Here is a 12,690-nt window from a genome sequence, read left to right as displayed (position 1 = left end):
GTTCACCTTTGTGTAACTACATCTTAATGGCAGCAAAATTGTTTTTCCCTCTTAATCCCTGTTCCCCTACACACAAATTCAATAACTAGTGGTGAAAAGAGGACTGACTAACAAGAGGGAAGGGGAAGACAGTGGTAGTAAGCCTGTAAGAACAAGAAAAGCCAAGAGGAGTAAGAAGGAAGCAGCAAAACCAATGACATACTGTGCTCCTCCTTACTTCTGTCTATGTGAGAGGCGATTAACTATTCTACTCATTCACAGCAAAGAATATTTTACTTAAACATTTTTTAAAAACCTACTACTCATATAAACTCGAAATGCTTTTCTGTTAATTGCCAGTGAAAGGAGAGCTTATTTCAAATGTGAAGGTTATCAATATTCCAACAGAAGGGAGAAACAGAGGCAGGAACATGTTTCATTAAAAAAAGAAGGTGTCTGAACACCTACTAGTCACCTGTATGTATTAATGTTTATCACATACTTCTCAATAGTTTATAGAAGTTGAGTCTTCCAGTCATTTACATCAGTATCACTCTACATCTAGAAAGTAACAGATTGATACACTGAACAACATGAGCAATACTCAAATTTAAGGTGACATTTGCTAAAAATGCACTGAAATGTATTTTTAACAAATGAAATACATTGCAGCACACCAATGAATATTTCTTCATGAACATACTGGCAAGAAGAGTGTATGTAAACAAAATTGGCTTAAGCCCCTCCACAGAATGAAACACAGTAGACACAAACCCATTTTATCAAGAATTTTATGACCAGAAGTCTCACCCAGGATACCCCATACCATTACTCAGAGTTATTTCTCATTTCTTTTTCAGTGAAATCCTTATATTTTCTTCAGTCTTCAAAGTAATTGAAGTAGTACAGAAAAAAATCGGTGATGTTTAAGCATATCTGTCTTTTTGAGTTGCCTGCATTGTGTCATTGTCTATGTTTTCATCATTGCTGAAGAAGAAGCTTGAAAACAGGTCAGCTGCAAGTGCATGCTGCTTTTAAATTTGTTTAGTAACTCTTCTAGTAACCTGTAAAAGGAAAATAGTTACAACTGTGGCAGATTCTGAAGAGGGAACAATTACTAAAAGTTTTGGCTGTCTGTGACTTTAAATACATTGTCTGCCTAAAGGGCCTAAAGTTGGATCTATTCAAATACCAGAATATTATAGATATTTAGAAGTATACCAGTGTGTCAGGATGGTCTGTGGCCAGAGGACTTAGCCACAGAGATTTGATCAAGGTGATAAAATAGCCCTTTATATGGCCTTCCTTCCAGATAAAGATCATCTTCTTGAGAGAAACATATTTGCAAAACACAATGGCAAAAGGACTGTTAGAGAGTGTCATACAATACTTCTGTAAGGAAAATCCAGAAACTGCCAGGCTGTGTACCATAAAATCAGTATCCCTTACCAAGGCTATGGCTTTTCATGTGCAGCTGAATTGCAAATTTCAGTTCTCAAACCTGTCTTTGGAAGGTATTTAATTGATTTCTCTTAAGTACCATGGCTGAAAGATCAGAGGAGGTATGGCTGTTCTAGGAGAAACATTAATTCACTGGCAACCACGTGCTTTTGTCCTTTGTAGATGACAAACTACGTATGAGTTCATTTCGGAGCGTAACAATGGTTCATTTACATTACACAGCTACCAAGAAGGTACTTGGTGCAGTGGATAATATTTATTGTAATCCACAAACTACAGGTGTAGGGTCAAGGGTGTTGACGGCTCTGTTGTAGGAGATGTTTACTGTAATAGTGGAGATGCATTATGAAGTTTTACAGTCTTGCCTGTGCGTTTATTTTCCCCGTATTCTAGGGAGGAATGTGTTCTCCAAACTTTTTGCTCTATTTCAAAAACAAACTAGATAGAGGAGACATGTATCACCAACTTTTTGGCAAGCTGTAGTTATTGAACAGCCAGTAACATAAGAAGTTATACTATATGTTAAAAACACCCAAACAAACAAACGCAAGAACAACAACTTGAACCACAATATCAGTATCTGCTTCCTCAGCAGGTCCTCTGGAAGACGACTACGGCCACATTCATCATTTAGTATCATAGTAATGACTGTGAACGAACAGAAATTAACAGCTCTAAATGAGTGCACAAATGTATGTTATTTCACACAAATACGCATAGATTACAATGAGCTGCCTGGTACAATGATAATTATGGTGTAACGACCTGGGAAACAGAACAAGTTTTGCACTGTCTAGGGCTCAGAACTCCAAAGCAGTTGTAAAAGTGATGCAGTTCTTGATTCTCATCTGCCCCATGAAGCTCAAATGCGTGTGACTAAGTAAAAAAAAAAAAAAATAATTCTACAGGTGTTTCGGAAAGTCTGAGTTGAAAGAACTCTCCTTACTCAAAACTGATTCCTATCTTTAATAAAGCGTAAGAGCTAAGTAAGGCAAGGAGGTATCTTGAGACTTGTTGTGGCTAGTGAAGAGTAGGTTTGAATAAATAGACAGAGGACATCTGGAAGAAGGCAGAGTCTGCAGACCATGGGCTGCACAAACAGTCTCTTCGTGTGTCTACAAAATATTTTAAATTCTGACTGTTAAGTGCAAACTGATTTGATATAGTTCAGTTCCTGAAAGTACCGTAATACCAATTTCAAGTTCAAAACATCTATACTGATACTAACATACTCATTACAAATCCATCCTAGTTTTACCATACTACTCTTTATTAAGCTCTACTTGCAAAACAGACTACCAAATACTAGGTTGGATGCAGCAAAGCAGCTTAGTTGTGGGGAAGGAGGAACCCAGAACTCCTCTTCCTGATGTTAAGAAAGAACCACAGATGGTTCTTATTTGTTTTTAAAATGAAGCAGGCCAGTTTTGAGAGTTCCCCATATATCAGCTGGCAAGAGCTTGGACTTTGTTCCTTGGCTATTTTTTTTATTGCTGCTAAATTCAATAAGATAAGACAATGGACCCCACAGAAACTTTAAGATTAACAAGGGAGGCTAAAATAAATTACAAAATAAATACAAAGCTACACTGAAATGGTAAGACTAGGATGGGTAAGAGGGATATGCCACAAAGCTATCAGCTCTTCTGTGTAGTTTAATAGGCCATGATGAACAAGGACTTCGCTTATTCTTAACTCTGTCCAAAGAGGCTTCTGCTATGTAATTCAGAAGGGTCAAATACAGTGAATGTTAACCCTCTTATAACAAAGTTTTAATACAAGAGTAAAAAGCAATGGCTCCAGAGACCAGAAAGGAGACAAGAAGGTGCATTATACTCACTTTTTGTCAGTTCCACTTGAGAGCTGAGGCAAGGCTTCCAAAGCTTGCTTAAAGCTCGAGCTACAAGGAAAACAAAAATACTCATATTCCACTGGTACAAGTCTCAGCATTCACAGTTTCTCTCTATAAATTCCACAGAAATACGCTATATTTTACCCATTCTTATTTCAATATATTAACAAAATATTAACTTGACATCTGACATTCACGTGCAAATTGAACATAAAGTGGGCATGAGTTCAAGCAGGTCTCTTAACAGTCCTAATGTGATGTATACCAGACATCAACAGGAAATGCTAGAACAGCTGCTGATTTAAGACTGCGCTTGACATCCCAGACTCTTCAAGAATTACAGATAGTTGCCAGCCTGCCTTCTGCCACAAATTAAGTGACCATCAGAGTATGAAGCACAGATAAAATATTTTTTTTGGCTTTCTGTGCTCAGTAGACAGGTCACTGCATTCTCCCTTACAGAAGGAGGCCTACAGAGAGAAGTACAGTAGATTTGCATTGAGGTAACGTAGATTCATAGAACAATTTAGGTTGGAAGGAACCTCTGGAGGTCTTCAGGTCCAACCCCCCTCTCAAAGTAGGGTCAACTTCGAGGTTAGAGGAGGTTTCTTGGGGCATTATCCAGTAAAGAGTAACTCCAAAGACGGGGTTTCCACCCCTCTCTGGGCAACAGGAGTGCAGGGAATGATGCAGGACCTGCACAGAGAGGTACAATCTTGTCAGCAAAAGATTAGTATGGTGACTTGGGGCAACTATTACTAATGGAAAGTTCAGGAATAAGGCGGCAGCTACCAGCTTCCAGGGTTCACTGTGCTTTGCCCCATGCTCATTAGAGACAATGCCACTTCCATTTTATCCAATTTGAGCCAGTGCCAAGTAATTTTCATTTAGAGGTCTTCATCACTATTGGACATTCAGAATAGGGAAGCAAGTCTTTTGGAACTGAATACAGTGACACCATAGGACACTGTGAAGACACATTAGGCCTTTGCATTAAGTTTGCGTGGCAGGGTTTTGGTAGCAGGGGGAGCTGCAGGGGTGCCTTCTGTGAGAAGCTGATAGAAGCTTCCCCTGTGTCCGACAAAGCCAACGCCAGCCGGCTCCAAGATGCACCCACCGCTGGCCAAGGCTGAGTCCATCAGCAACGGTGGTAGTGCCTCTGCGGTAACAGATTCAAGAAGGGGAAAAAAACCAGCAACAGCAATTGCAGCTGAAGAGAGAAGTGAAAATGTATGAAACAGCTCTGCAGAGATCAGTGAAGGTCACCAAGGTCAGTGAAGAAGGAGGGTCAGGAGGGGCTCCAGGCACTGGAGCAGAGATTCCCCTGCATCTCATGGTGAAGACCATGGTGGGGCAGGCTGTCCCCCTGCAGCCCACGGAGCTCCATGCTGGAGCAGATCTCCACCTGCAGCCCGTGGAGGACTCCAGACCAGAGCAGGTGGATGCCCAAAGGAGGCTGTGACCCTGTGGGAAGCCCACATGGGAGCAGGCTCCTGGCAGGACCTGCGGACCCATGCAGAGAGGAGCCTAGGCTGCAGCAGGTTTGCTGTCAGGACTTGTGACCCTGTGGAGAACCCACGCTGGAGCAGCCTGTTCCTGAAGGACGGCACTCTGTGGAAGGGACCCAGGCTAGAGTAGTTGGTGAAGAACTGAAGCCTGTGGGAAGGACTCACATTGGAGAACTTCATGGAGGACTGTCTCCTGTGGGAGGGACCCCAGGCTGGAGCAGGGGAAGAGTGTGAGGAGTCCTTCCCCTGAGGAGGAAGGAGCGGCAGAGACAGCGTGTGATGAACTGACCACAACCCCCATTCCCCATCGCCCTGTGCCACTCAGAGCAGGGGAGGAGGCAGAGAAAATTGGGAGTGAAGTTAAGCCCAGGAAGAAGGGAAGGGTGTGGGGAAGGTATTTTAAGATTTGATTTTAGTTCTCATTATTCTACTCTGATTTGACTGGCAATAAGTTAAATTAATGTCAACAAGTCAAGTCTGTTTTGCCCATGATGGTAATTGGTGAGTGATCCCTCCCTGTCCTTATCTCAACCCATGAGCTTCTCGTTATACTTTCTCACCCCCTCCAGCTGAGGAGGGGAGGAGGGGGAGTGATAGAGCAGCTTTGGTGGGCTCCCGGCACCCAGCCAGGGTCAACCCACCACAGCCCTCAAGCTCTGCAATCTCTTCTACAAAATGTTCATCAGGTAAAATGACCAAATTGCCATCTGCAGGCACATGCAATGCCAATCCTAACAGAAGTGTAGGTAATTAAAATAATGAATGGACCTGCCCATATCCAATCCCCAACATAATCACCTTGAAATTTCAATCAACTTTACTAAAAACTGCTGACAGCTATCATAGTTTGTTTTTACATGCCTTGACTGCATCAACCACTGATGCTACCAATGCTTTTCTTTCTCCCTTTATATTAACTTGTGAATGTGTCCCACACTACTTATCTTTGGTCTTGCATCTCACTGAGAAACGATAAATTGCTGAAAGCCTTTTGAAGGCTTTCATTCTCAGAGACAGTGTGAAGCTGAATTCACTTTCCCTGATTAGGCATGTGGAAAAGGAGTAGGGTGTTGCACAAGCTTGTGGAGAGCCCTAATTTTCCATATTTTTATAAGGGGATCCTGCCAGTGCCCGGTTCTGTAGCCTCTCTGATGTGTCTGGCAGGTTCTTTGCAGAGTGCTTTATGAGATTGCTGTGAAAAACTGTATAAAACTCAGTGACATCTGCTTTTGTCTTGTTTTAGCATCATTCTCCTCAGCAGCTGAACTGCTGTGAAGAAAATGTACTCTTTTTTTTGCGTAGCAAATACTAGTTTGTGTCTAAAAATTCAAGTAAAAACCAAAAGTAATTATTTTCTTTCAACTGATAGAACTTTGCTAGTAAACTGTTTTTTGTGTATTTACCTAGTATATCACATATTCTATTTGAAGAAAAAATTCTTAATCCTTAATTTACATTAGGTGCTTTGGCATGTTCACTAAGGATTCCATTACACTGAAAAAACAGACATTAAAACACATCTTACTTGCTTTCAGGTGTCAGGTATATGGCCACGGTATCTCTCAACGCACAGATTTCAAGTCTTGCCTAAAAACAGAAATATAAATATTGAAACAATGACACAACATCCTTTCATCACGTGAATACCAGTATGCCAAAGCTTCATCTTTTTGAGAGGCAAATATTGCATGCTGCAGCTGTAAGCACCCTTGGCTTTTAAGTTTGTTTCCTGTATTTTTCGTTGCCATGCTGCTATGTCAGGAGCCTGCTAAAATGAACAATTTCATACTTTTGATTCAAGTCAAACTGTTTGTACAGTCACTATGTAGCAGTCTAAAAACATTGGTCTGTCTCTCAGTAACAGTAATAAATCTTTAATTCTGTTCCATCTTTTCTGTACTGTGATAGAAAGATACAAGGTCGCAACCTTAAATTTTTTTTTTTTTTTTTAAACTAAATACAGTGAGCATAAGTTCTCACAGCACAGCTTGGCCAGGGAGGAAGGAAACACAAGAGTATAAAAATCTGTCAATACACTTTTTATTCTTGGTTTTCCTGTTGAATCAATTTTTTTCCATCAGATGAGGAAGCAGAATGGTTGTTCTCTGCTTCTTGTCTGTCACCTGGTGGGCACACAAGCTTGGGGATTTTACTCCTGCACTGTACTGTGCGTCTAGGTATTAATCTTCACCTAGGCAAACTATGGTGGAAAATTAACTCAAAGATTAAACAAATTTCATAGATCGTCCTTTAGTCTTTGAAAAGCAATCACTACCATCACAGGTTTTGTATTAAATACTCTGCACGTGATCAATACAAAGTCATTTCCTTTAAAAATATAAAGTGAACCTCATCCAAATTCCGATTCCGTTCTTGTTCATCATAAAGATAAAATTTAATCCAGTTAGCCATTACAGAAACTGATCTACATTTAGACACAACTAATACGACATTAATCTTCCAAAGCAAAACTTTTTTAATGCACCACAGACATCTAATTCCAGTTTTAATGAAAGGCTTTGGCTTTTAGGTCGTCCTCTCATCTCTCCCCTAGTTAGGAAGCCAGCTGAGATTTATGATTTTTTACTGCCAGAACTTTCTGGCACCAAATACAACATAGCCACCCACCAATTTTATACTCATAAGAAATGCTTTTCTCACCACAGAATGTTTTGCCTCTTTTTGTATGGTGCTTCAAGCTGAACAGCCTTGGACTTTTTGAAGTCCTACACAAGATTCTGGAACGTTTCCTACATTTTAGGAGGTAGCAGTACCAGGGGGAAGTGTCACATTCTCAAGTTCCACAGGATAAACAAACATGCTGGAAGGGCAAACCCTGCAAAACTGTGGGTCATGGGATGTGGAATACAGATTCAGGATTCTCTTCGGGAATGGGTATTTTTTGATCAGTCTGATGAGGCTCAGATCTCTCTCACACTGCTCCTGTCTGCCAGACAGGATTTTCTATGTTCAGAGGAACAGAAAACGACCATCAGTGACAAATTTACAGTAGGGAGAGAAAATCCTTTCACTTAGATGTTTAGGCAGCAAGTTCATACAGTGGGTTGTATGGTCAAACAAAAATGATATACAGGTAGCTTTGTTGCTATTCACGGCTTTGGTTTTAAATAAGCAGTCAATCTTATTTGGCTGCGATCTTCCTACATTAATTCTTTGCCCAATGCAATTACTACCAGCTACTGGAAAATAAGGCTTGTAATTGGATAATTATTTTCCCATCATAATGCCAGAATGCTGTCATGTCCAATGAACTGGGAGTTTGCTCTTCTTGCCTGTTACAGCCATAGCAATCATTGACTCAAAGGTATTTTTTTAAAAAAGAATTTTTCTTAAGAGTCCTTTAAAACTTAGGCACCAGCAAGACAACTACCAATCCAGCAGTGAATGAAGGCAGCGTTAGGTATCTGTTCTACCCAGGCTGCAACAAAGTGCTAATGTAGAACTCGTATAACAGACAAGTAACTAGTTTTAAAAAAACTTGCAAGATCCTAACACAACGTTCTTTCAAGATTTTTTAAATCTCAAAATACCACAAATTTTTTTCTCTTGAAGTAATTTTTTAATGACAGGCCAAGGGCAGTATTTAGTGACATTTCAAACAGATACCATTATGATGCTTTTTATCTCATAGGATATAGGTAACCTTTTATGCACACAAGGACAATGCTAAAATATAATCCAACCCAAGAACCAGTATCATAAAGGGTATTCATCTATAAATCCAAAATAGGTTGTATACTAATCCTTTTTATCTCCTTGCTTTCACTGCTACAATAAATCCAACAAATACACAGATTATACCTCTCTCTGTTATTCTCAGTTTTCTAGATTCAGACGTTTGACAGTACAAAGTATTCAGGTACCTGTAAAGCTCCATTTTTACTGAAGGATGAAACACATTGCATCAGTCGACTCAGTTCTTCAGAGACTGCTTCTACAACCCTTGACATTACCCGAGGAACTAAGTCTTTTGAAATGGTAAACACCTGATTTGTATGAGAGAAGAGTCATGAGCACAATAGGTATATTAACAGTAATATTTTCTACAGTAACATTTCAATAAAAAGCATTAAACACTTTGATTGAAAGGACCACTTCATTTCTATCAATGGACAAAAAAATTCCAAAAGCAGCTGGAATATGAAGGATTTCTTTTGATGCCTGTCCTGCGCTTTGACCAATCACCTCTGTTAATAGCAATGCTAGCTATATGATATGTGATAACGACAACTTTTTTGCAATGCTTAAAAGCAGCTACACTTCAAAATACATGCTCTCGGATGGTGGATGCAGGTAGCCAGGTGGTTGTACACAGACTGCTGTTTTGTAGATAGCACTTTTAATTCAGGGTTGTCTGACTGAAACAATTACACATTCAGCCACTTTTTACCCACATATTTTGCTATTTCTTCTAGAATCCTTTATATTTGACCACTGTCAAATGGCTAGTGTCTTTATGCTCTGTGGCAGAGACAAGCCTTTGAAAGGGCTTGAGAGCATGGTGGTGTAATGGATTTTCATTTCATTTCACTTCCACCGATGCCATTTATTAGTTCCCTGGCAAAAACATTACATCTTACTGTTTTTTCCATGCCTCAAGACCATCTTTTTAACTGCTTATTTGTATAACTTTTTTCAGTGATACTTGGATCCTCCATTTGAGGTTCAAAATAGCAGCTGCAACACAACAGCAAAACAAAATCAAACGTTAGATCCATGCCTGACAGAAAGCGTGAAGAAACCAATGGGACCTCCCTTAAAGGGAGCTTTAAGGAAGTGAGAAATTGTTGGTGAATTAAAAAGAAAAAAGTATAATTTTTCTACACAGAATTGGGGAAAATGACAGCCAAGAGGTTGGAATATAGGAGGAAGTGAGATTATAGGTTAGACAGACCAAACTTGTGTCAAGACTTAAAGGTGGTGATACAGCTGCACCAAAACTGCACAGGGTTGGGGGAGAAGATGACACAAGGAACTGAAGATGATGTGACTAGAGTGGCGCAAGGAGGAAAATGAACTGCATAGAGTTTTTAAACGCTTCTTCCCTCCCTCCAATTTCTGCTTTAAAATGATCTAAAAAAAATAAGTAATGGAGTGATTTTTTGCTAGAATACTTTTGCTTTTATGTGAAGTTTCGATCTCATGTCTGACAAGAAAACGTGGTAATTGGCAGAAGATACACATACATGTGTGTAAAAGTAAATTAAAGGGAGGGGGGAAGAATGCAAGATTCCTACACAGTTTTCAGTGATTTAAGTAATGAATTATGTATCAGGGATCCCATAAAGCTGACTGTTCCAAAAGGCAGGTCTGCACCATAGGCTAAGTGCATTGTCCACATGTATGTCTGCTATCATCTTTTACCACTGCTAATTCAAACACGTAGCCTGTTTTAACCCACAAAAGCTAAGTGACATACTTAGTTGTACGGTAAGGAAAAAAAAACCCAAAAACCCCACAAAACAAAACCAGTAACAATCTGGGAAGGGGTCATCTTATTCAACAGCAAATATTGCTGAGCAATTCAACACAAACGTACCAAGAACGTGCCCAAAAATCTTCTACTGAGAAGAGAGTATTTGTGCCCACAATGAGCACTCTTGAAGTTACTATACAGAATCCAGGAAAAAAAATTCTCAGCAGTGGCGAATCATCACAAATTTGCAATGAGAAGCCCTTATTTTGATTTCAGTTACGTTTGAATTCAAAGGTAGAGAAACAATTTTCTTTCCACTTCAGTCCATGCTCGCTGTTCAGCTGATAGTTAATTTTTGCTGTGTCAAACTACAGAAACTTGCAGCCTTGCTAAACTAAACTTAAGTCTGACCCAGCTTACAGAATTTCACCAGAGAACAGTGGAAATGGGAATTTCATCTTGATGCACTTTTCATATTTCTGTAATATTTCGCATTTATGAGGCATCATGATTTGGGACAAAATTTTGGGACAAAATCAGTATCAGTCTCAATGAAGTCAGCAAGGCAGCGCACCTTTTCTGCTGCAGCAATTTAATGAGTATGCATGTTTACAGGATTAGCTCAATAAGTCCCAAATGCCTTTGACTTTTTTAAAGCAAAACCTCTCATTTTCATTTTTATTAATTTCCACTACACTGAAAAACAACAGTAAAAATGAATGTCATGTTGGTATATATTTTTGCATTTGGTAAAATCAGCAATGCTTCTGTGAAAACTGCCATAAGTAACTAATAAAATTGAATCAAAAATATTGCAACTGATATTTAACATTTCTGAAAATATTTAAATTTATATGAGTCCCTGTAATTTAAGGAGGAATAAAATAAACATAATAATAGAATTAAAAAACCCTCAAGTGAAGGGGGTTAGGTTAGATTAGATTAGATTTTACGGAGATAGAAAAAGGTAGAGCTGCTATACTTGTGCTACTTTGAAAGATAAGAGTGATAGTATTACCAATGGTTGTACCAGGAACAATAGTAATCTGGTAACACTCTTCATGATTAGAAGGAGTATGTAGAACAGAGGCTGTAATTTAAAGGACTATAAAAAAATCCTGCATATTATCACAAAAGACCAAATAATTGCAACTCTGCAAGCATATTATTTTAATAATAATATTTTAATTTTAATATGCACTCCCTATCATAAGCCATTACCTACTTAAGTATTTCAAACACAATTTGTGCTGTATAGAGACTATAAAACTTTCTAGTTTTAGGTTTCCACTTTTTAGCCTATGTACAAGAACTCTTGTACATAGGCTTTTCACTCTGAGTGGCATACGTTGGACATTTCTTCCAAAGCAAAGCACAAACTCATTTTCATATGTTGTGGAAAATAAAGTGTATTAGCGAAAGTGAGCATCATATCTATCTATATATCTCTCTATAGACATATTTAATCTGCATGAAAAGGGAAGAATTGAGCTTTAGACTTTGGCTTTCCTCTTCATCAGATACCGGAAACAAAAAGGTGTAATGGAGTGTTACTGAGGATAAACAGGAACTGTTCATGTCTTTCTGCCCTTAAAGTTAGCAGCTGCATATTTGGTTGGCTAAACCTAACTCAAAGCACTTAGATCTACAATGAAGTCACGTCAACAGAGGTACAATTTCCAGGGGTGATGAAAGTCAGGAACTACCACACAAAGTACACTGAAATTATTCAGATGAATGTAAGCATGAAACAATCTGAAGTTTTTCTCACCTCTGCATGCACAGCAATGATATTCACTAATGCTTCTTTCAAATAGTTTCTGACACCTGAAACAAAACAAACTGGATAATTAATGACTTTCATTCTGTTGTCTCAACAAAGCCATAACATTCTCCTGTTCAATGCTGTACTTTTTCTTTTCATTCTTTCACTAGTACTTTTGCAATCGGAGGCAGAAAGAGAAAGTTCCATAGCCACACCACCAATCTATTTCCTTTTTCAAATCAAATGGAGAAAGGCACATTTCCTTACAGCAAAGGTTAAAAAAAGCCAGCAGGTTCCTGTTTCAGTATTCTTCTTCTCTGGCAACCCCATTTCATCAACTTTGCAATTTAATAAAAACCTACCATTATTACAAAATAAATTCTGAATGTCTTACTAGAATACACATACCATGGCACAGAACATGCACTACAGCTCGGTAAGTTCTAAAGAAACAGAAGACAAGGGGTTTTGTTTGTACAATAGTCTTACTACTTTATCAGCTTCTCTGACTGTAAATTATTATTATTATAGGTAAAGACAGCAAGGACTCTTGTTTCTCCGAAAGCAGTTCAGAAGATATTACTCATGGCAGTTTATAGGAGATGTCATGCCTTAGTAGAAATTTCCTCTTGGGGAGGGTGGAGAAGTCAAATAAGCATTTTATTTACCAAGCATATGAAATGTTTGT

At 38.9% G+C, this 12,690-nt stretch overlaps 1 protein-coding gene across 1 annotated transcript in view; it reads right to left on the bottom strand.

Moving 5' to 3' along the window:
• Nucleotides 1–949: 949 nt before the first annotated feature.
• Nucleotides 950–12,690, bottom strand: part of EXOC2 (exocyst complex component 2) — a gene marked incomplete at both ends in the record, with an annotated part of 122,401 nt that continues 110,660 nt past the window's right edge. Inside the window, 5 exons of the mRNA XM_082015211.1 lie at nt 950–1,043; nt 3,281–3,340; nt 6,326–6,387; nt 8,685–8,807; nt 12,009–12,064. Of these exons, the coding sequence (XP_081871337.1) occupies nt 950–1,043; nt 3,281–3,340; nt 6,326–6,387; nt 8,685–8,807; nt 12,009–12,064 (395 nt within the window). The remainder of the gene's footprint in view (nt 1,044–3,280; nt 3,341–6,325; nt 6,388–8,684; nt 8,808–12,008; nt 12,065–12,690) is intronic.

This window comes from Phaethon aethereus, assembly GCF_964289735.1.
Source record: "Phaethon aethereus genome assembly, chromosome: 2".
Lineage (NCBI taxonomy): Eukaryota > Metazoa > Chordata > Aves > Phaethontiformes > Phaethontidae > Phaethon > Phaethon aethereus.
Note: the sequence above shows the minus strand (reverse complement) of the source record. Positions and strands in the feature narration are given on the sequence as shown.